This window comes from Ruditapes philippinarum, unplaced genomic scaffold (assembly GCF_026571515.1).
Source record: "Ruditapes philippinarum isolate M1 unplaced genomic scaffold, ASM2657151v2 ctg2731_1_1_1_1, whole genome shotgun sequence".
Taxonomy (NCBI): domain Eukaryota; kingdom Metazoa; phylum Mollusca; class Bivalvia; order Venerida; family Veneridae; genus Ruditapes; species Ruditapes philippinarum.
In genome coordinates, this window is record NW_026854348.1 from 34,160 (window position 1) to 55,235 (window position 21,076).

General features: G+C 31.5%; 1 protein-coding gene across 1 annotated transcript; it reads left to right on the forward strand.

Annotated features, from left to right (window-relative positions):
- Window positions 1-473: 473 nt before the first annotated feature.
- Window positions 474-12,380, forward strand: LOC132739894 (carbohydrate sulfotransferase 15-like). The gene is made up of 5 exons (XM_060727731.1): window positions 474-584; window positions 1,523-1,679; window positions 6,442-6,586; window positions 10,385-10,532; window positions 11,748-12,380. Exons 2-5 carry the CDS (start codon window positions 1,657-1,659, stop codon window positions 11,930-11,932), a joined length of 501 nt encoding a protein of 166 aa, XP_060583714.1. The 5' UTR covers window positions 474-584; window positions 1,523-1,656; the 3' UTR covers window positions 11,933-12,380.
- The last annotated feature ends 8,696 nt before the right edge of the window (window positions 12,381-21,076 follow it).

Consider the following 21,076-nt stretch of genomic DNA (forward strand, 5'->3'; position numbering starts at 1 on the left):
CACACATAGTAGATATGATATGCTTAAAATTCTACACACTATAGGTAGTTACAATATAAATATTTAGTGCCATTAAAATCTGGCGGTTTTTAATGAAAAGACCAACTTTAATTGACCTGTAATAGGGACATATTTCTATATATAGTTTATCTATTCTTTTATTCAAATTAGACATATTCAGTATGCATTTCATATATTTTCAACTAATTTCTGTGATATTAACATTTAACTCAAGGATAGGAATATTGTATCTTTAATCGCACATAAGCATGTACATTATTACTTGAATTTTGAATCTTGTTACTTTTCTTAAAATCTTAGATCATTTATCAAGTTTGGTTTCCTTGAAATATGCTGGTTCATTTGGAGACATGCAGCTTTAAATAAGCTAGAATACTTTAAAGTGTACACACTCATTTTTTACCATTGTAATTATATAGGACTATTCTATCTTTGTTGAAAACCAGATATTACAAAAACGGGAGGGAGCTCAAATTTGACTCACTATCTAAAAATCTTTGAAAATGCGGTGACTGAAGTGCAAAGCAGAACAGATACTGCAGGATATCATCACGTCATTTTTGGTAATCTTTTTATTATGTGTGATCCTTGTTTGGGTGATATTAGACACAAAATATAAATTAATGACGTACTTATAGAAATTAAAATTTTCAACTCAAAGGGAGACTCAGGCAAGTTTCATGCCGTAGTTTTGAATTTTTCATTCACTATTCTGTAAATGTCTTCGCAATAAAACACAAAACTGTCACAGGAACAATACTTTCCTCCTTACAAAGAATTAAAAGGTAAGTTCCTAACTTAAACCACTCAAAACCACTCGGTGATTATGTCAGCATCTAAATTTCGTTCAACATATATAGATACATTCACGTTTCAAACCCAAAATAAATAGAAACTATATAGAAATTCATGCTCGGACTTAAAATAATGTCATTTTAGCGTTATTTGAGTACATAAAATAATTTTAATATTTTTTGTTATTAATTTGCCTGAGTATCACTTTAATAAGTTTTTTTAAATACCCTTTTAACACTAGTTTCTATACTTATAGTGTCTGACACTATGATGTGAAGTCTTCCATTTGTCCTACGAGCCATAACGAAAAATTTTATCACGTTAAGTGCAAATATATTACAAATGTTCTGAAAAAAAACCCCAAAAACCTTTTAATTCAATTATACCTTCAGGTTGTTTACGAATTCACTTTTGTCTACGCAGTTGTAATTGTACAGCGCACAGTAGTACATTGATTATTTAAAGGTGCGCCACGCGGTTCGAATTCAATTCACAATTTATCACAGCCACAACTGTCTTATTTCATGTGTAGAGCAGAAGAAACGTGCTTTATTGTGTTCCTCGGAAACTGTCTGATCAGTAAAAAATATCTTTCTACAGTTAGCTCTGAAACGATTTTAAAGCCTTAACTATGCTTTCTTGTAATGATATTTGATTGGGAATCATGGACGACTTTTCACATTTTTTTTCTTGCATATTATAACAGGAGATTGCTCAGCCTCAACATTGTGGGACAATGATTACTGGACGAAATTGCCGCAATTCAGAAACCTTTCGGAACCTCTATATACAAATGCTGACTACATACATCACTTGAATCCAAACACAAAAATTATTGCCATGTTAAGAAATCCTGTAGAAAGGTATATATATTTTAATTTTAAAAACCAAAATCGTTTTCCTAAATAAAATATCGTAAAAGTGGGAAATCTCTATACGGTAAGGAAAACAATGAAAATATTTGAAAATTAACGACTCGGTTAGATTGGGTATATTCGTGAAAGATTATGGAAATGTGCAATATCTCTCACGCCGCCTCGTATCAGGTGCGATAGGAGAAGATAAAATGTATACTTTCACTTATATAATTAGGATGTTTGCTGTTAAAAAGCATAACAAAACATACGTTTTATATTTAATTTAGTAAAAGGCTTCCGGCCGACGATACACATAATATTGTACAGTTTTGTTAAATTATTATTTATTAAAAAAATGATGCATCAAACATAAATAGTTCATGTACAGATACTTGGCATGATCATCACATATGCAGTTAACATTTTAGAATAAGTGCATAAGAAAAAGCATTATTATGGACATTTAAACAGTTGAATTAAAGAAAGGTATAGTTCAATGCACAATAATGTTATACATTATTCGTGTTCTTCGACATTGATCGCTTAATAATTTGTTAAGCATTGAACAGCATTTAAATCCATTCTCGAATAAAAAAAGATATACTTAGATGTTTCCTACATTTTTTATAAACATATGAATTTCCTTTTTTTTCAAAAGCTTTATGTATGAATAGTTTTAAAGAGCGAAAATGCTCTGCTCATCATCACATGACATAATTGTTTAAAATATTTCGGTATTTAGGTTTGCGGTGGAGCCAAGTTTAAATAAAACATTGGGTTCTCAGTTCATCGTATAATTTACTTACAAGCGAAATATCATACTCTTCCTTTACACAATAAGCATGGTCATAAAGAAAACATTGATAATACCTGGATTGTCACACAATATTCTAGTTACGTCTTCTGTCGACCATTTGATTGTGACCAGGGCATCTAAAATTGTCTAATTGTCTTTTGGTTTATAAAGCAGATGTATAGACAAATATCTTTATCTAGATATGAAGCGCCTATAATTATTGGCTTGAAGAGACTTGTTTGATAAGCTCGATCGTTGACTCTATTCATCAGTTATGCCTGCCATAAAGTTTGTATGATTTCAACTCCTCGAGAAATCCAAGCATATCAAATCCATATTCGTACAAAACATCTGTAAAATTGATAATCCATGTTTACCTATATATATATATATATATATATATATATATATATATATATATATATATATATATATATATATATATATATATATATATATATATATATATATATATATATATATATATATATATATAGATTATCAATTTTACAGATGTTTTGTACGAATATGGATTTGATATATATATAGCATTAGATAGTATTGCCTAGGATAACTCTCATTTGGGATATGTTATTATACAGTCCAGATCTTAATACATTTTATTTTGTAATAAACTGAAATTGAAGTTTATCTACTTTTGCGACGCGAGTAAAAGTAAACTACGTTCTGGTTTAGACTACATGTACGTCTGCAAAAATCCTAGAGCACGTTTGCAAAAGCGGCTGAATACTGGTAACCCGTTGACTTTATGAAATAATCCATTGTACCTAATACGTGAACGAGATTTTGCCTTTGGTATCTCGAAATAATCGGCCATTCAGAATTTGAATGTCTCGAGTTCAACATATTTATATAAAGGACTTGTTTTATTGATAATACTGTATTTATTGTTTTATGCATATAAAACATTCCAGATATTTAATTAGTGTTTTTCTAATGGAAAGTCTACTTCTTCAACAGGTTAAGATCGCCTCAGCAAGGTGGTTCATCATTTTATTCTTTATACTGTTCTTATGTAGTTCAATGCCATCTGTGTCAAGTGCTTTGTATTAAGGTGATCTCTCTGGCGAAATATAAGGAAATAATATTATCATTTTTTCCATATATCTGAGCCCTCAACTCAATCACTCAACCATTTTTGCTAACGTTTTTCCTTGTCAGCATTAAGTACTTTATCATGGCTCGATTGTCAGTTAAGCTTTTCAAGCATGGCTATCTCAGCTCGTCAAGGAAGTTTCTAGGTGGCTTTGATATTTCATGCATCTCCGTCTAAATTGTTGTTGGTTGGATGTTGACGAATGCGTTGTTCTCCTTATCCAGTTAAAAATAATTTCTGCGAATATGTATTTCTATTTGTTTCGTGTTTGGATTCGATTTTCGAGTTTTGATCGAGTTTTTTTTTCAGTACAAAGAGTCACTTTTACTTGGGACGATTACATTTACCGTTTTTATCTGACTATTTTCGAGTTTTATATCTTCCGCCGATTTTTAGACAATTTCAAAATTCCTATTGATTTGCTTAAAATCGGCTCTAATGTTTAGTACAATTGACGCCACGTTCAAGTTGTCTTTGGCATGTGTTGCTTGAAATGATTGTGATTATATCGATGATCCATCTGCTGTAATTGTTTTTGTTGCGTAGCGTTAGGCTGTAGCCAAGACACGAGGTACACAAAGAATACGTATGGCAACGGGTCATCTGTTACACTGCTCTGCGAGGGGTTGATGGATAGGAGGTAGCAATGGGTAATCGCCCGTCAAGATTGACCCTTTTGGTCTCCCGCTTGTCGGTCCTGGATTTCACTCACCGCATTGTACAGGTAGTAAACGAAAATTCGGAATGATTTATAATGACTGGAGACACTAGCTGTTGTTTCTTTTTGACTGGACGTATAAGAAAATGTCCTCTTTCTTGCTCGCCCAAGTTCAATTTCTTTCCCATTATCTATACGTTCAATGTCAATCAGTGTTAATTACGTCGGTTAAGTCTTGCTTGACGATCAAAGACAAAATATTTCAACTCAAACTGCAATATTGAATGATATGACAGGTTCGGAATATAAACTATCTATCTATCTATAAAACTTAAAGCACACCTGTGAATATATTTCCAATATTTCCTATGGTACCGAATAATAAAAAAATAATACATTTCATGTTATAATATTTATTTGTTGGGCGATTTTAATTTAACATAAACATAGCCAATAAAGATTAGTTATAACTGTATTCATATATCAGTGACCAACAGCCGAAATTAGTTAACGACATCTCGTAATGGATTTCCCTGTTGGTCTTGTTTAGGATATTTTTTGTAAAAACCTATGTTGCATTTAATTTTCCCTTCCCCTTCCTTGCTGAAAAACAACATAAACTTTCTTCGAGTTCAACTTTTAAAAGGAGACACAGGCAAAGTTTTCATTTCTTTGATTTGATTTTTTCTTTCAATATTCTATAAACGTCCTGGAAATAAATACACTAAGCAGTAATAGGAAAAAATTGTTCTCCTTAAAAAGAATAAAATGGTGGGTTTCACACCTGACCCACTTGGTTCGAGCATTAAGATTTCACAATAGTTGTTATAGGGAACTATAAAAACGTTTTAAGTACCTGTTAATGACTAAAATAGAGAAAACCAGAATCCATAAAGAAATTCCAACACAACAAAGTTGAAAATATTGCAGGCCTGGTTTGATTGAGCCTGTTCATGAACGATATTGGAAAGTTCAATTTACCGTCCACGCCCCCTAGCACCGGCTAAAGCAGAATTCAACATTGTACACGAAAATGGTGAAATTTTGAATTTAGAAACATCTAAAGATGTTTTTATAAGGCGGTTATACCGACTAAGACTTTTTTTAATCTTTTAATATCAACAATATCTGTCTTTATGTCATTTCAAAAGAGTTTTTTAGTTATATGACTAAGTGACTTTGTCGGAGTCTTACTTCAAGTCTAAAATATACAGTAAATATACAAAAATTAATGCTAGGACTTTTAAAAATGTCATTTTAGCATCGTTTGAGTTAATAAGATCAATTTAATATTTTTGTCATTCATTTGCCTCATTCAAGTATCCCTTTAAAACTTGACAAAAAAATCATTTATAAATACAACGAACACCTAACCATTACTCTTACACTACTGTGTCACATTGAAGGTTCCATGAAAACCGCCGTGTGAACACATCTGCAGATGTTTCTAAATTCAAAATTGTACCATTTAATGTTAAAATGTTGAATCCTGCTTACGCCGGTGCTAGGGGGCGTGGCCGGTAAATTGCACCTACCAGTACCGTCCATGGACTAGGCTCAATCACACCGAGCCTGCAATATTTTACATTTTTTGTGTTGGACTTTCTTTAGGTATTCTGTTTTTCTCTATTTCTATATTTATTAATTTATTTTATTTATGAATAAATAAAGTACAGAATTGATTATATCATCGATCGGTATCGAAAATCAATAGACAGCACTTTTCAACATTTATTTCTGTTTTTATTCTAGCAATAATTTAAAATGTGTGTAAGTAAAAAAGTCTTAATAATTAAATTCTCATAATTGCAAACTCTAATCCTTTAAATCCATGTTAGTTGTGCGACAAATCTTAACATTTTTCTATTTGCGTTGCTATTTTTATTTTGAAATTACGTCAAAATGAAACTCTAGTCAACAGGTTAAATACAATTTTCCATATTTTATATGCCTGAAAATATTGCCTCCAGGGTTTGCATTATGTTAGTTTTGACAACTCTTCATTTAAAGTTGATGAGGAATGAAATATATAAATTTAGTGGAACATACTCTAGCATTATTTGAATTGAATCCTTAAATTTGGAGCCTATTTTCTTGTTTCTTTTTTAGAAAGGGGGTTTTCAGATGCTGCTAATGTTGATTAATTTTAATACAATGTAGTTTGTTTTATGTTTTCATTTAATTCTTTTTTGTTTAGGTTATACTCAGAATATTTGTATTTTCGACATGGCACCCCTCAATTGTTCCACCAACGTGTGAAAAACATTATCAGGGAAACTTATGATTGCTTAAAATTCAACACTCTTCGCCATTGTTTATATACACCTCAAACAAGTAATGAGGTAAGTCAAAACAGTAGTAAAATATCCTGGCCCACTTCCGTTTTCACTCGGATTCAAGATATCTTAAGCTCAAATATTTCTGGTTATTTCTAAATGATAAAAACAAACAGGAAAAAAGTAAGGACTTGCGGAAACTCTGAACCAAGAATCAGCCAGTGGAACATGTACGTCTGTAAAAAATGGTCTTTAAATTTTATAGATAATACAAGATTAAGGTCAGCGCTACATATAAAATACTAAGGTTAGGATAATTGCTTTGAATACACAAAACAAACTTAGAATCGGAAATACAAATACAAAGCACGCGGTAAAAATCAGGATTGATACCTTCACCAAGGCAAGAGAAGGTTAGGTATATGAAATGCACCATCTTTTAACTTAGGATCAGCGCTTAGGATTAAGGTTCAATATTTTATATAATCAGCTTACTGTTGCAAAGCAAGGTGCCAGCGTTTCATAATTATCAAGTAAGTAAAGTTTATTTTTTTGAAACATGGGCCTCCGGCCCAAAATACAACATAATACAACAAACATGACAAAGCATTTAAAAAAACAATTATGTGACCAAAATGTACATAGTATATTGTAATATGAACATTGTCAGACATCATAAACAAATCAAAAGATATTTAGAAAATTTCGTAGATCATCGGATATATTACACCATATAATACTTTTATAATGTTTTATAGTTTAATGTACATACTTAGGTATATATTTAAGTGCATGGTCGAGAAAACGTGCTGATGTCTTATATAATATCGTATCTGCTTTTCTTAGAACAGATATACACTGTTCACCTGAAGTGTTTTTCACCAATATATCTGGTATTTTATGTATAGAATTTCAGTAAGTAAAAATCAAGATAATCTAGGTCCGTAAAACAGAGAAAGCGTATCCTTTATCAATTTGAATACTATTAAAGAATGCAATGTTATGCAGTGTTGGGTAGTAAACCGCCTGTTAATTTAACAGTGAGTGACCGGAAATATGAATTTTTAACTTGATCTAGGTATGATTCATTTATAAAGTCAATTTTGATACTTTTATAAAATACAAGTCTGCTAGATGAATCGAGAGCCTCTCGACATGTTTGAACATCAATATCGCGCCCTGGTTAAGCCAAACATGACCAGATCCATTAATAAAAGTGCACGCCGAATTTGAAATGTCCAACAATCAAAATTATTTTCTGCCAACCGGTATTGGACTTTATAACATAATGAAGGTAATCTATTTTTATTCCGAATCCTAAACCAGTATTTGATAGATTTCAGAACTCATTGCATTATAGTGCAAACGGCCCAACTCTCCTTAAACATACTTATTAGGAGTTGACCAGTTTAATGTCAATGCATATTGGCAGAACTTGTTATGTACTCTGTCTATATCTTGAACTTCATAAGACAACCCGATTTCTGAACCATATAGCAATATAAGTTGTATTTTTCAGTCAAAGATTTTGAACAATAAAGATACTGTTGGTTTTTTCGAATTGGTATACATTTGTTTGAATTGAAAAATAGCTTTGTTTGCTTGTTCCGATAATGTTTTCTTTTACAAATATACTATGACAGTCTAGGCAAGAACACTTTCCCAATATATTAATAGTAAGGTGTTACTTGTTTATTTACTACGCCATAGAACCATTTTTCATGAGCACGCACACCATCCCTGACGACAATGACTTTTGTTTTAATAGAGATTAATTTAGATTAACTAGATTTCAATCATCGCAGTAACACTTAAACCGATTAATATTTCTCTGAAGCTATATTTTTGTTTCAGCAATCTGAACTAAATCGTCCGCGAAAAGTGTAATGTTTTACTTCTCATGAGAAACCATAGCAGCATCACTAACATAATTATTGAAGTCATATAAGAGTAGAGAAAGTTATAAAGGTGATGACGTAACCCCTACCTGACACCGAATGGGCATTAAAACTTTCTGTCAGTACAAATTGGGATTAGATGGTTGCTTTTATGTCATGATATAAAGATTTGACTGTTCTTTAAAACTTTGAACTAACATTATTTATTATTTATATAGTTAACTATAATATAATGCCTGTCTATTTATTCGGTCAAATGTTGTTTTTTTGCAATCAATGATAATAAAGTATGAAAATTACCTCGAGGTTTTGTAGATATTTGGTTATTAGAGTACAGAGGGAAAAATATATCTGTAGTGTTATAACCACTGCAAAACCCGCCTGGTTCTTCACCTGATACAAAGTTTGCATCACACTATTTCTCAAAATAGATAAAAACAGAATCCCTAAAGAAAGCCCAACACGGCAAAATTGAAAATGTTGCAGGCTCGGTTTGATTGAGCCTTCTATCTAAAATAGTTGTAAATATTTTACCCAGTAAAGGAAGTAAGCTGGCCCGCGATACTTGCTTTGTTCGTTTAGTTACCCTTTTTTAGCACAGTTGTAATAAGTGGGATTGACCTATTGTTTATATGCTCACCGTTTTCGTTTAACTTGGTGTATAACACCAGTAAAGTCGGGATAAGTATGTCTGAGGCTGTTTAAAAAACTCAGCTGTGGTGTCATAGATACCAGCGGCTTTACCTTATTTAGTTTACCTAAGGCCAAACTGACCTCTGAGGGAGAGATTGCAGCCTCTAGTTTATCATAAGCTATTACACTGGCATTTGTGGTTTCATCAAACTCACTACTAAAGGGACTCCACTGAGGTTTAATAGCCTAAAAACATAACATTTGAATTTCTTACATAAATGAGCCTGGACACTTTAGAAAGAAATATATGCAAAGATAGTTAAAACATATAAATCGTATTTTTATGCTTTTCTTAGCCCGATTTGTGTGAAAAGCGTTTAAACGCTTTTCTTTTTGGGTCATGTTTTTACTATTTGAATAATTATTCTGGAAAAACGAAGTGCGCGAATGATCTGAAATTTTGCTCAAAAGTTAGTGGCATAAACCTACATCAAATTGTACATTTACCTGGTAAAAATATTTTCAGTCCCGACATGTCAAAAAACCTCAGTGGAGTCCCTTTAACAACGAAATTAAATAAACTATAAAAATAATTATATCACTCTTCAGTTGTTAAATTTACACAATTAAGCCCTGCGTTTGTCTGTAAATAATTTCAAAACAAGTTTTGACCTTTCTTAGCTACATATCTTAGCTTACAGTCACCACATGTTTCGTTATATTCGGATTTAGCTAATATGTAATCGTTCCAAGATGTGAGAGTGAGTGATCTACGAAGTTTTCTTAATCGTCAAAGAGCATTGGTACAAAGTCGTTTACAAGTAGAACTTTACCATTTTTTTTTCTGATTTGTATCACACACTTATTTCTAGTGATCATAATTTTTTTGAGCATTGTAAAAATAAACTTATAGTCGCAGTATAGCTAGATTTATATCATTATTATCTAAAGCAGTATTAAAATAGTCATACATAGAAAATCAATACCTAGAATTAACTTTTTAAATGTATTGTTGTTTATTATTTTCATTCCATTTCATTTTAGTATATAGATTTTAAGAGATATTACAAAAGACTTGTTCAGCTGTTCATGTTCGTATATCAAAACTTTATAAACAGCGTTTCATGCACAAACAAGATTAAGGTCAACGTTTTATATTAGAAAAAGTTGCTTGCATTTCGTAAACGAAACAAATAGATTAGACACAGCGTTTCATATACAAGCAATAGGGAATGGCAATAGATTTCTAAAGTTCATGTCCATAAACGTTATCATTGTTGATAACTTATAGTTCAGTGTGTATTTTAGTTTTAAGTTTTGTTTATTTTTTCAGATAAGACTGCGGATCGGGGTTTATCATCAGCACTTAAAAGAATATTTCCGTGTTTTCCCACGTAATCAAGTGATGGTTATCAAACTTGAAGACTTTTCAAATAATACCGTCTCCTATATGGAAAATGTATTTTCATTTTTGGACATATGTAAGTACTTGATGATCAATGTTTCTATAAGAAAATGAATTTTAGGTCATTTTATACATTTGTCATTGATAATAAACTTTAATTTGCTATCCTTATATGCCTCGTGGTTTTGTTACTACAGTATACACAAAGAAAGATATAACCTGCGTTAAAATGCAAATAAACACATTTTGTGCAACATAAAAAATGCATTCTATGATGATTGACTAACATCTTTCATAAACTAACGCGAGTTGTTTTATCCAGAATAGTTCATATAACTTATGTTTCTAAGAAATACGAACTTTGCAAGAAGATTCATGATGTTATCCTACGCATGCAACTATTTCAGTAAGGCACACGAAACACGTTATTTTAAACTTGCTTAGGTGGTCGATGAAGGTGATTTATTGGGCACTGATGCAAATACAATTCCTTCCAACCTATACCGTATGTTTAAACTGTAGAAAAATGATAATATAATCTGTGAAGAATAACGTGAAACATTTCTTTTGTCTATATAGGTCTATACCTTAGCGACAGTATGGTGTGGAAAAATACTAGCCTTGTAAGAACTATATCCACATGCACAAAATTTGTTAGTGATAACCCTTTATTTTGTCTTTTAGAATCGAAATAATATCGGTCTGAGTGATGTTTATTGGCTTTTTAATATTGCTTTGTCGTTTTCATGCGAAGATCAATCGTTCAGGCCAATGGCCTGAATGGTCAATTCCTTAAGATTAAAATTCCAAACCGATGTAAAATAGGTAATAAATTCGACTTCAAAAGAGTGATCCCTCGAAAGCAATAATTACAACAAAATAACATGAAATTTGTAGATTCGTTCTGATTGATTCAGTACATGAGGGAAAATGAAAAGGCGCAAAGTCCATTATGGTCCCTAGTATCGACTTAAGCGGTACTCGATTTCAAACAATTTAAGTGCCAGTATCAATGATCCTGTATGGCCAGAAACTTATAATAACACTTATTTAACATTTTACAGCTGCAACGAGGCACTCGAGACCTGCTGTTGTGAATAATATAATTTGAAAAGAATGATCTTTTTCAGCCAATATGTTTTTGTTTTAAATACAGAACATTGACATTTAAATAGTGTAAGATGGTGTTGATAATTATTATTATTTTGCACCTATTCATTCTCTTAACCCTAATCGTATAAGCATAGTATAAGCATGGTTTAAGTATTTTATACACTTTTATTTTTTGTAGCAAAACTAAACAGAACATTTTTACAAAAGATTTCGGATCCAAGTCAGCATGCTAATAAAAGAAAGGCTAAGGAGAGAAAGAAGGGCGAAATGTTACCAGAAACCAGAGAGATGTTAGAGAATTTTTACCGTCCACATAATTACATTTTGGCAAAATTGCTCGGAGAAATGTTTAATTACAACTAATTTTTGTGTTAGATTTATAAATATATTAAGAGTGAGTTTTATGGGCTACATGCTTATTTTAATAATGCAAACATGACAAATTCCAGTTTGCTATTTTCATTTATGATAAGATAACAGATAAAAATAACTTAATTAGTATCTATTTCTTACAAATATTTCAAGCGCACGATTTATTTTGTTTATTAACAAAGATCGGTGATTTTTTTACTAATATGATAATGTTAATAAGTTGCTGTGTTTTTCTAATCACTTTAATGTTAACAATGAACAATTGAAATTATCGTCTGCAGTATTGAGGCAAACAGAAAAAAAAACAAGCCAAATAGCCTCGCGTTAGAAAAAGGGAAACAACACAAAACGATTTACTGTGCTTTAACATTGAAATACTACACTCAAAAGGCGACAATAAAGCGCTTAACAAGAAAATATGGGTTTGAAATGTTTCACTAGCGACCACACCCCGCGCAACGTGGCGAAACTAGAGATAAAGATAAGCTACTTAAAGTTTTTGGTTAAATTTTAGGAGTTAATATATTTCATTTACTGATTTAATCATGTTTGATTGGAAACATATATTCCTGATCGCAATAAAACTTGCTAGTCATGAGTATCATATGATTGATGAATGGCAAATATTAAACTCATTTGTCTCAAGTAACAGTAGAAGATGCTCTATTTTTATTAATAGATCTATTTTAATATCATTGACACTCTTAAAGATGCGCGTGGCCGTTATTCACTTCTAAATATTACCCTGTTTTCACAGTTCTTGACATTATACCGATAAAGAATTATCAAAATAAAAAATAATTATAAAAATGCTCAGGGATTTATATTGGCGGAGACATGAATGAAATATTACAATCATCCGAAAGACTTAATGCAAACAACAAAATAAAAATTGATCCCGGGAAAGGTTTTGCAAATTTGATCAAATCAAATAATCTGACAGATGTTTTAAAACCTTTAAATGATAATAAAACACAGTATACGTGGCTAAAGAAAAATAGTACAGAACAAAAGTAGAACAAACTTCTGGCTAGTTGAAAAAATGCAGTTCCGTAAGTAGTTAAATCCGATATAAGGCAAGCTTGTATTAAATACACTGACCATCATGCAATATTTTCAAAATTGAAAAGAATCCATCAAAACGAAACTTTCTGCCTTAAAGATAGTGATTAAAAATTATTGATCGAAGATGCATAAAACAATGCGAGCATGCTTACAGAAACAAAGTATCAAAAACAGATTTTTGGAATTTTGTAAATTAGAAATTAAAAGTTCTTCGATTTCATATTCAAAACTTAGAGCAAAAAAAAAAAAAAAAAAAAAAAAAAAAAAACATATCATAGAACTTGAATCTAAACTCTAAACATTATAAAACAGTATATTAGAATCCGAGCAAATTGAAAACTGAGAAAAAGAATTCCAAGAACTGTATGAAACAAAGACAAAAGGCGCACAAATAAGATCTCGAAAACATAAAACAAAACAAAAATATATATACAAAAATAAAAATAAAAAAATAAAACAAATAAATGGAAATGTAAAAGATGAAACAAAACTGCATTAGCATTAATCCCGTTTCAAGTTCAGATTGCTATAAAACTATAAAAACTGCTTCGATACTAATCAAACTTGGCACAAATATTGACTGGACCATTGACTTTGTAACAACGTGCTCTGTCTTAAATTTCCTGTTATCATGGCAATGAGGGGACATCTCAAAAATGCCAAAAGCGACTTTTGCGTTGATTGTTTCAATCAAATTGATTTCAAAGTGATTCAACTTCTCAACGGATTGAGATATAGTCAAAGGCTTTTCAGCGTTGGTTACACGTTTCCTTATGATTGATCTGGGGCCATGTTTAGCCTTTCACAAGTCAAAAATTTTCTTTGCGATGAGGGAGACTGCGGCCTCCTTCAAACCCCCAAAACAGAAAGGGGCAAATCCCCTTTCTGGCATTCCCCTGATGTATCTTTTGGATATGGGGCCGCAACCAATAGTGGTCACTTTTTTCAGCAACATTTCTCAAATAATAATAAGTTTAGGGACCTAAATAAGGCATTTTTCACCATTTGAGACACAGCAAAGGGGTGAAATAGGCGTGTAAACTGTAAATCAAGTAATGGGTTAACAGATAATGATGAAAATACCTGATATTACCCAACAATTGCGTTTTCCATGTTTACACATGGACTTTTATATAAATTTGAAAAAAAATTGTTGTTTTGTAGAATGTTTCATTTGTTTCATTGCTTTGTAAAAAATGGCTGTTTACATTGAAAAATCTCCCGTTTCAAGTTCAAATTGCTATAAAACTATAAAAACTGCTTCGATACTAATCAAACTTGGCACAAATGTTAACCAGACCATTGACTTTGTAACAACGTTCTCAGTCTTAGATTTTCTGTTGCCATGGCAACGAGCGGACATCTCAAAATTCCCAAAAGTCACTCATTTGCGTTGTTTCTTTCCATCAAAATTGATTTCAAAGTGCTGCAACATCTCAATGGATTGATTCAGCGTTGGTAACACGTTACCTTATGATCGATCTGGGGTCATTTTTAGCCTCTTACAAGTCCAAAATTTTCTTGGCGATTAGGGGGACTGCTGTCCCCCTTCACAGCCTCCCAACTAGAAGGGGGCGCATTCCCTACTGGCAACCCCCTGATGTATCTTTTGGATAGGGGACCGCGCCGAAAAAGTGGTCACTTTTTTCAACATCATTTCTCAAACAAAAACAAGTATAGGGGACCTAAAATTTTTTTTATTTATAATTTTAGATAACAACAAGGGGGATGAAAAAGGCGTTTAAATACGTGTATATCAAGTAATGGGTGAATGGACTTAAGCCAGATAAATCACCAGGTATTGATGGCATTTCTGCAGAATTCTATCAAAATTATTTTCTATTGCGTAGGTTCACCTCTCACAGAGTGGAGTGTATAAATGAATGATTTGATAAAAAATATTATCTCATTCGCAAAAAAAGTTATATATCTTTGGTTTAAAATATGGGACCCACTATTTTTAGGAAATTATCGACCAATCTCATTATTATGTGTTGATGTAAAAATTGCTACTCGTGCTCTTGCCAATAGATTACAAACTGTTATTCAAAATATAATAAGCACAGACCAACAAGGGTATATCAAAACAGATTTATTGGATATAACATACATTTAATACAAGACATAATAGATTATTCAGAAAAAACTCCAAATAGATGGTGCAATAATGTTTCTAGGTTTTTGTAAAGCCTTTGATACTCTAAAATATATTTTTTTAATCAATGTACCGTGGGGCTCTTTAACTTAAATTTAAGTGTGCGTTCATTATACATACTTTAACATGTTTATTAGTTTGATCGGTTTTTTCTGTACAGTGTCTTATTTAGTAATCTATCCTTTTAATGTTTATTCTCCAGGTTAAAAGAATTATAGAATTATTCTATATTCTTTATCTAATATCAGCCACGATATCACGATTGAATTAAAATTCACTGCGAGTATCGCTAAATAATTTTGAAAATAAAATAACACATATGTTTTATTCGTCGTTGCTCAATGTCGTTATAAAAACAAAGCATACATGGAATGACATGGCAGAAAATACAAATACATAAATAAAACATCATCACATTCGAGGGGGCTATTACTTATTTACTTGCACACATATTTCGATTTACTTTAAGAGTTCTTAAGCTTATTTAGTCAGTATCATGTAGACGCTTAATATGCCTCTTCACTGACCAAGAGTTATCTATGAAAGCGTCTGCATGACCTGAGTCAAAAACATAATGTTGAAAAAATGCCTAAAGACATACAGTTTTTTTACTGACTGACTGAAACTCAGCAGGGATCCAGGCTCAAATATACAAGGACGAAGTGACGTACATTTATCTTAAGCCAGTTTTTGCCAATACGCCGTCTTTAATAGAATTTTTCTATTTAGGCCAGGCTGTCTTGGGGGCTTCAGTCCTTTAAGCTCCATCCCGATGGATCCGAACCTGTAACCCTTATTTTTACCCGTATATCGTTTGGAATTCCGTACCCTCTTGAGAACCATATATGTTCCGCAGTGAATTCCATTATTTATTATGTCACATTATCAATACTTATTAATTATGCCAATTATTCATCGGTAAAATAGCATCAATATATATAGCAGATAAAAATGCAAATGAAAAGGTTATAACAATGCGTGCGTGCTTGATTAGATTATTAGTTATAAAAAATTTAGATAGGTAACATGGCGCTATATAAATGGTTGTTTGGAAATATAGCCTGAGTCGCTAGGCGATGGTTATATCGCAAACAATTTTTCATAAATTTCATTTATCGCTCAAGAACAATTTTATTAAGATATTTGGATGAAAATTCCACTGTATGGTAGGGAACAATATTGCATTAGAGAAAGAACAATAAATATTATGATATATCTAAGTGCATATGTATTTATTCCGGGAAAACGCTTAAATCAGATAAAAGATGGACTTTCACTTCCACTGAATATTTAAACATATCGATATTTATTAAGATATATAATAGGAATAAAGTTAATTACATATACAAGGTAGACAATGATACCTTAGGTACGGAAACTAGGGAGATGAAACACGTGTATTATACCGCTATAAATACTGTTCGCACCTTACTGAAGTTGAGTTTTTTCACGAACTTAATTAATCGCTTAAGAACTTATTTATTAAAATATCTGGATGGAAATTTCACTGTATGATAGGGGAACATCTTGCATTTAAGAAAAATAAAAAAAAATATTATAATATATTTAAGGGTGTGCTGGAATTGTAACGTATAAATACATATATTTTTCGTGAAAAAGCTTAAATCGGAATAAAAGGGTGTTTGAAGTTTCAAATATATAGCCTAGATATTTATTAAGATATATCGGGATAATTTAGATCATAATAACGGTAATTGTATATACAATGTAGACAACGAAAGCAATTTATGAAATCTTAGGGAGAAAAACCGGGGCGGGAAAACACGCATATAGTCCTGTTCGCAGCATATTTAAGTCGAGTGACTGATGCAAATTTCACTGAATACTAGGGACAATGTTATATTAAAGAAAGACTAATAGATATTATAATTTATCTATTTATATATCTAAAGAGGAAATTATATGTACAAGGAAAACAATAAAAGCAAACTATGATATCTTAGGACAGAGAACACACATGCATACCTGATAAAAGTACCGGGCGCGGCAAAAATAAGTTTTTCACGAACTTCATTGGTTTTGCGTAAAGTAAATCAGTGATATACTTTCATGAAAACTCTACTGATATATAAGTTGAAGCATTGCAATTAAGGAAAACAATTACATTATATAATATATCTATATGTTTGTATGGTACAAGACTTGAACATACATGTACATATCGAAAATTGAAAATTCCGAAAAAATCAGAAGTCGTAAAATCTCGTCTGCATATTATGAAATAAGGGCGTGAGACCAGTGTCGTAAAATGTCAGTTTGATCACGGTGACATATATTCTCACAACGACAATTCGAACTAAATGTTATCATATTAAACTAAATAAGATTAATAAGGGAACAATCGATACGTTGGTACGACACTGTCTCTTATTCAAAATGCACATCATTCAAATACATGTACGAGATGCCTGGTGAGAATATATAATGGTGGAAATAAACGGAAGCCATCTATAATCACGACTGTCCCACAATTACATGCTTATTACGGGACAGACACGTTGGGAGGGTTTTAAGGGTGTCGGGCTATTGCCGATTGGATGATAAAAGCATTATCCAGAGTCAGGGGTGCGATTACGCTTCCTTCGGAATCAAGTATATAAAATGATGATAGTGCATTAATAGACAAAAATGGTGTTGAAACTGTTAACGAGATGACGTAAAATGATAAAAATTTCACTGTATTGATTTATTACATGCTTTTCGGTGATATATATCAGTGAATTAAAAACTGATAATTTCACTGTTTTTAATTTAAGCCCCTTACGTTGTTTGAGTGAAATACAAGCGTTCACAGTGCTTGAAACCAACTTAATGACGTGACGTCGTAAATGACGTCACGTTGTATAATTATTTGGCGCGCTTACCATTTAGTATTAGGTTAAATATCATTTAAACGTTTATAATATAATACAAAGTAAATTTGTTACACTGAAATAAACAAATATCCTCTATATGTAATATTACTTCAACAACGGGACGGAAATTCACGGATGAAAATGTCGTTGTCTTCAAGTCTGTGTAATATTTCGATATTAAATTATTGTTTCAAGTTTACTTTAAAAAATTGTTTTATAACAATGGCTGTTTTCAACATTTTTCGAAAAATCGTTATTATGGCGATTAACGCGGTTTTAATAGGACGACAATCATCGCATTTTTTAACAATAAACTTTCATTAATCAAATATTTCATCTATATATAAAGCATCAGATTTCCCTTGTTAATTGATTGATAGTGTTAAATAACATTATTTGGACCGCTTTTCTACAATAAATACCCCCAAGGAACATACAGTAAAGCATATTCAACGGTTATCATTTACTAGATAATGTTTGTCCATGGTTTTGTTTTTCTATAGCACATGATTAATTGGGCGGAGCGATAAACCGTTTAGCGTCTGGTCAATTCCGCTGCGTGGCAGACTATATCTTTACGATACTGTACAAATGTGCCTGTTATGTTATGTTAATGTGTTAAGCGATGATAATTTCCATTACGCAGCCTGTCAATCAAGTTGGCAGGGGTCACAGAGATAAGCCTATCAGCGATCGTTATGAGTTTCACCCTAAGATGCCTGCGAAGCCCATCATTTACCCTTAGATAAAACAATGGTGCAGAAGTAATTCAGATTGAAATTATTTTAATTTTATATAAATTTAAAGCTATTTAATCGGTATATTACATTATTAATAAAGTTACCAGATAAACTGACATATTGAGTAAGTTAGTTTATTATACCAAAAGTCAATTGATTTCTACAAATGGAAATAATAAGTATTGTAGTGAGTACAAAACATTTATCCTGGCTATAGCACAATGCATTGAAAAATAAAAAGGTTTCAACAAATCCACATTTTTTGTCATTACCTATTCATAATCACATTATAAACATATAATAAGGTCCCAGAATATCCAAAAGATATGTCATTTTGTAGTTTATAACGTATAGCGTCAATAAAAACGCAGCCGTAAAAATGCAAATGTAATGAGTAAACACAATACAGTGAACGTTGAGAAAACGGGGCGCTGTGAATATCGGAACTCTCTAAAAACCGAACAATTAATTTAGTCATTCATTAAACGATTGCATGAAACATTGACAATACCGGAATCTGTAAAAACCGAGAATCGGACGGTTGAAAGGGGAAGATTAACAGTATAAAGTCAATTATATAGATAATTACCCTGACAATACCGGGCGTCGAAGGTGTGAATAACCTTGCAATTGTCAATTGTAATTCGCTAACTTAGCGATAACGAAACAGTAATTGTCTGATTTCTTTATTATGTCTCTTTTTACAGATTGATTTACTTTGATTTACATTTCCTTCTTTAAAACATTAAAAATGTATATTATCTTTATATTTCTGTTTAATAATGACTAAATGACTATTGATACTGCATTATCTTTTCAGGACATTACAACCGGAACATATATATTGTAAAATATTATTTTGTAAACCCTTTATGTATTTTATTAATGCCTGGGTAAATAAAGATATTTGAATTGAATTGAATTGTTTATTTTGTCTCTTTTCACAGTTTGATTTACTGTAAACCATATATGTTACCGTTTAATATTTATGCCAAAATGCGCAGGTAAAATCGGTATGAATAAAAACACAGATTTTTTTTATAATGCGTTGCTTTTGTAAAATATTTTAAATATGTAGACATTTATTGACTTTTTGTGTAATAAACAAACTTACTCGGTTCGTCAATATGCCAGTTTATTTGGTAACTTTATTAATTTACTAATTAAATAGCTCTAAATTTACATAAAATTAAATAGACAGGAAGCTTGTCTTAGGTAAATGGAGGACATCGCAGGCATCTTAGCGTGAAACTGATAACGATCGCTGATTGGCTTATCTCCGTGGCCCCTGTCAGCTTGATTGACAGGCGGCGTTATGTCAATTTTCAATGACTGCATGTTTATATTTGATATAACATATAGAAATGGTATTTGGTTCAAATAAATTGACACTGGTGTCTCAGGTAAAATGTTAAAAATTCTAAGAAGCATGTATGGGGGTGTGAATTTATGTGTACGTAATAATGGCTCACTAACTGACTTTTTTGATAATCACATGAGCTTGAAGCAAGCAGAGCCATTATCTCCCATTTTGTTTATTATGTTTAATAATGATATGCAAGATCACTTAGCTGACGATAGTATAGATGTTTTTACCATTGAGGAATTACAAATTTATTTGTTGTTGTTTGCAGATGATACTGCTTTATTTTCTTACTCTGAACAAGGTTTACAAATTCTGCTTAATAAATTGTATAATTATTGTAGGAAACGGGGTATTGAAGTTAATTCAGATAAAACAGTTGTAATGGTTTTTAGACAAGGTAATAGACCTTCAAATATATCGCTTAAGTATGACAATAAAATTTTAAAACAAGTTAAAACATTTACTTATTTAGGAGTAACGCTATCATCTAATGGAAGTTTTTATCAAGCTCAAAAATCATTGTCTGCCCAAGCTTTAAAGGCTCTTTATTCTTTGAACTCCCTTTTTGATAATGTTAATTTAGATATTGAAGATAAATTAAAACTCTTTAATTCAATGGTATTACCAATTTTATGTTATGGATCTGAAATATGGGGTTTCCATAAATCTCCGGACATAGAACGTGTATAGTTAAATTTTCTAAAACAAATACTTGGTGTTAAACAACAAACATGCAGTACTGCAGTTTATGGAGAATTCGGTGTATTTCCTTTATATATAGTACGTAAAATTAGAATAATTAAGTTTTGGTATAAGATTAGAAATATGCCTGACTCAACAATGTATAAATTAATGATGTTGCAGGGACGAAATAATACATTGTTAAATAGTTGGTCATGTAATGTAAAAAAGTTATAAGATGACCTTGGTTTT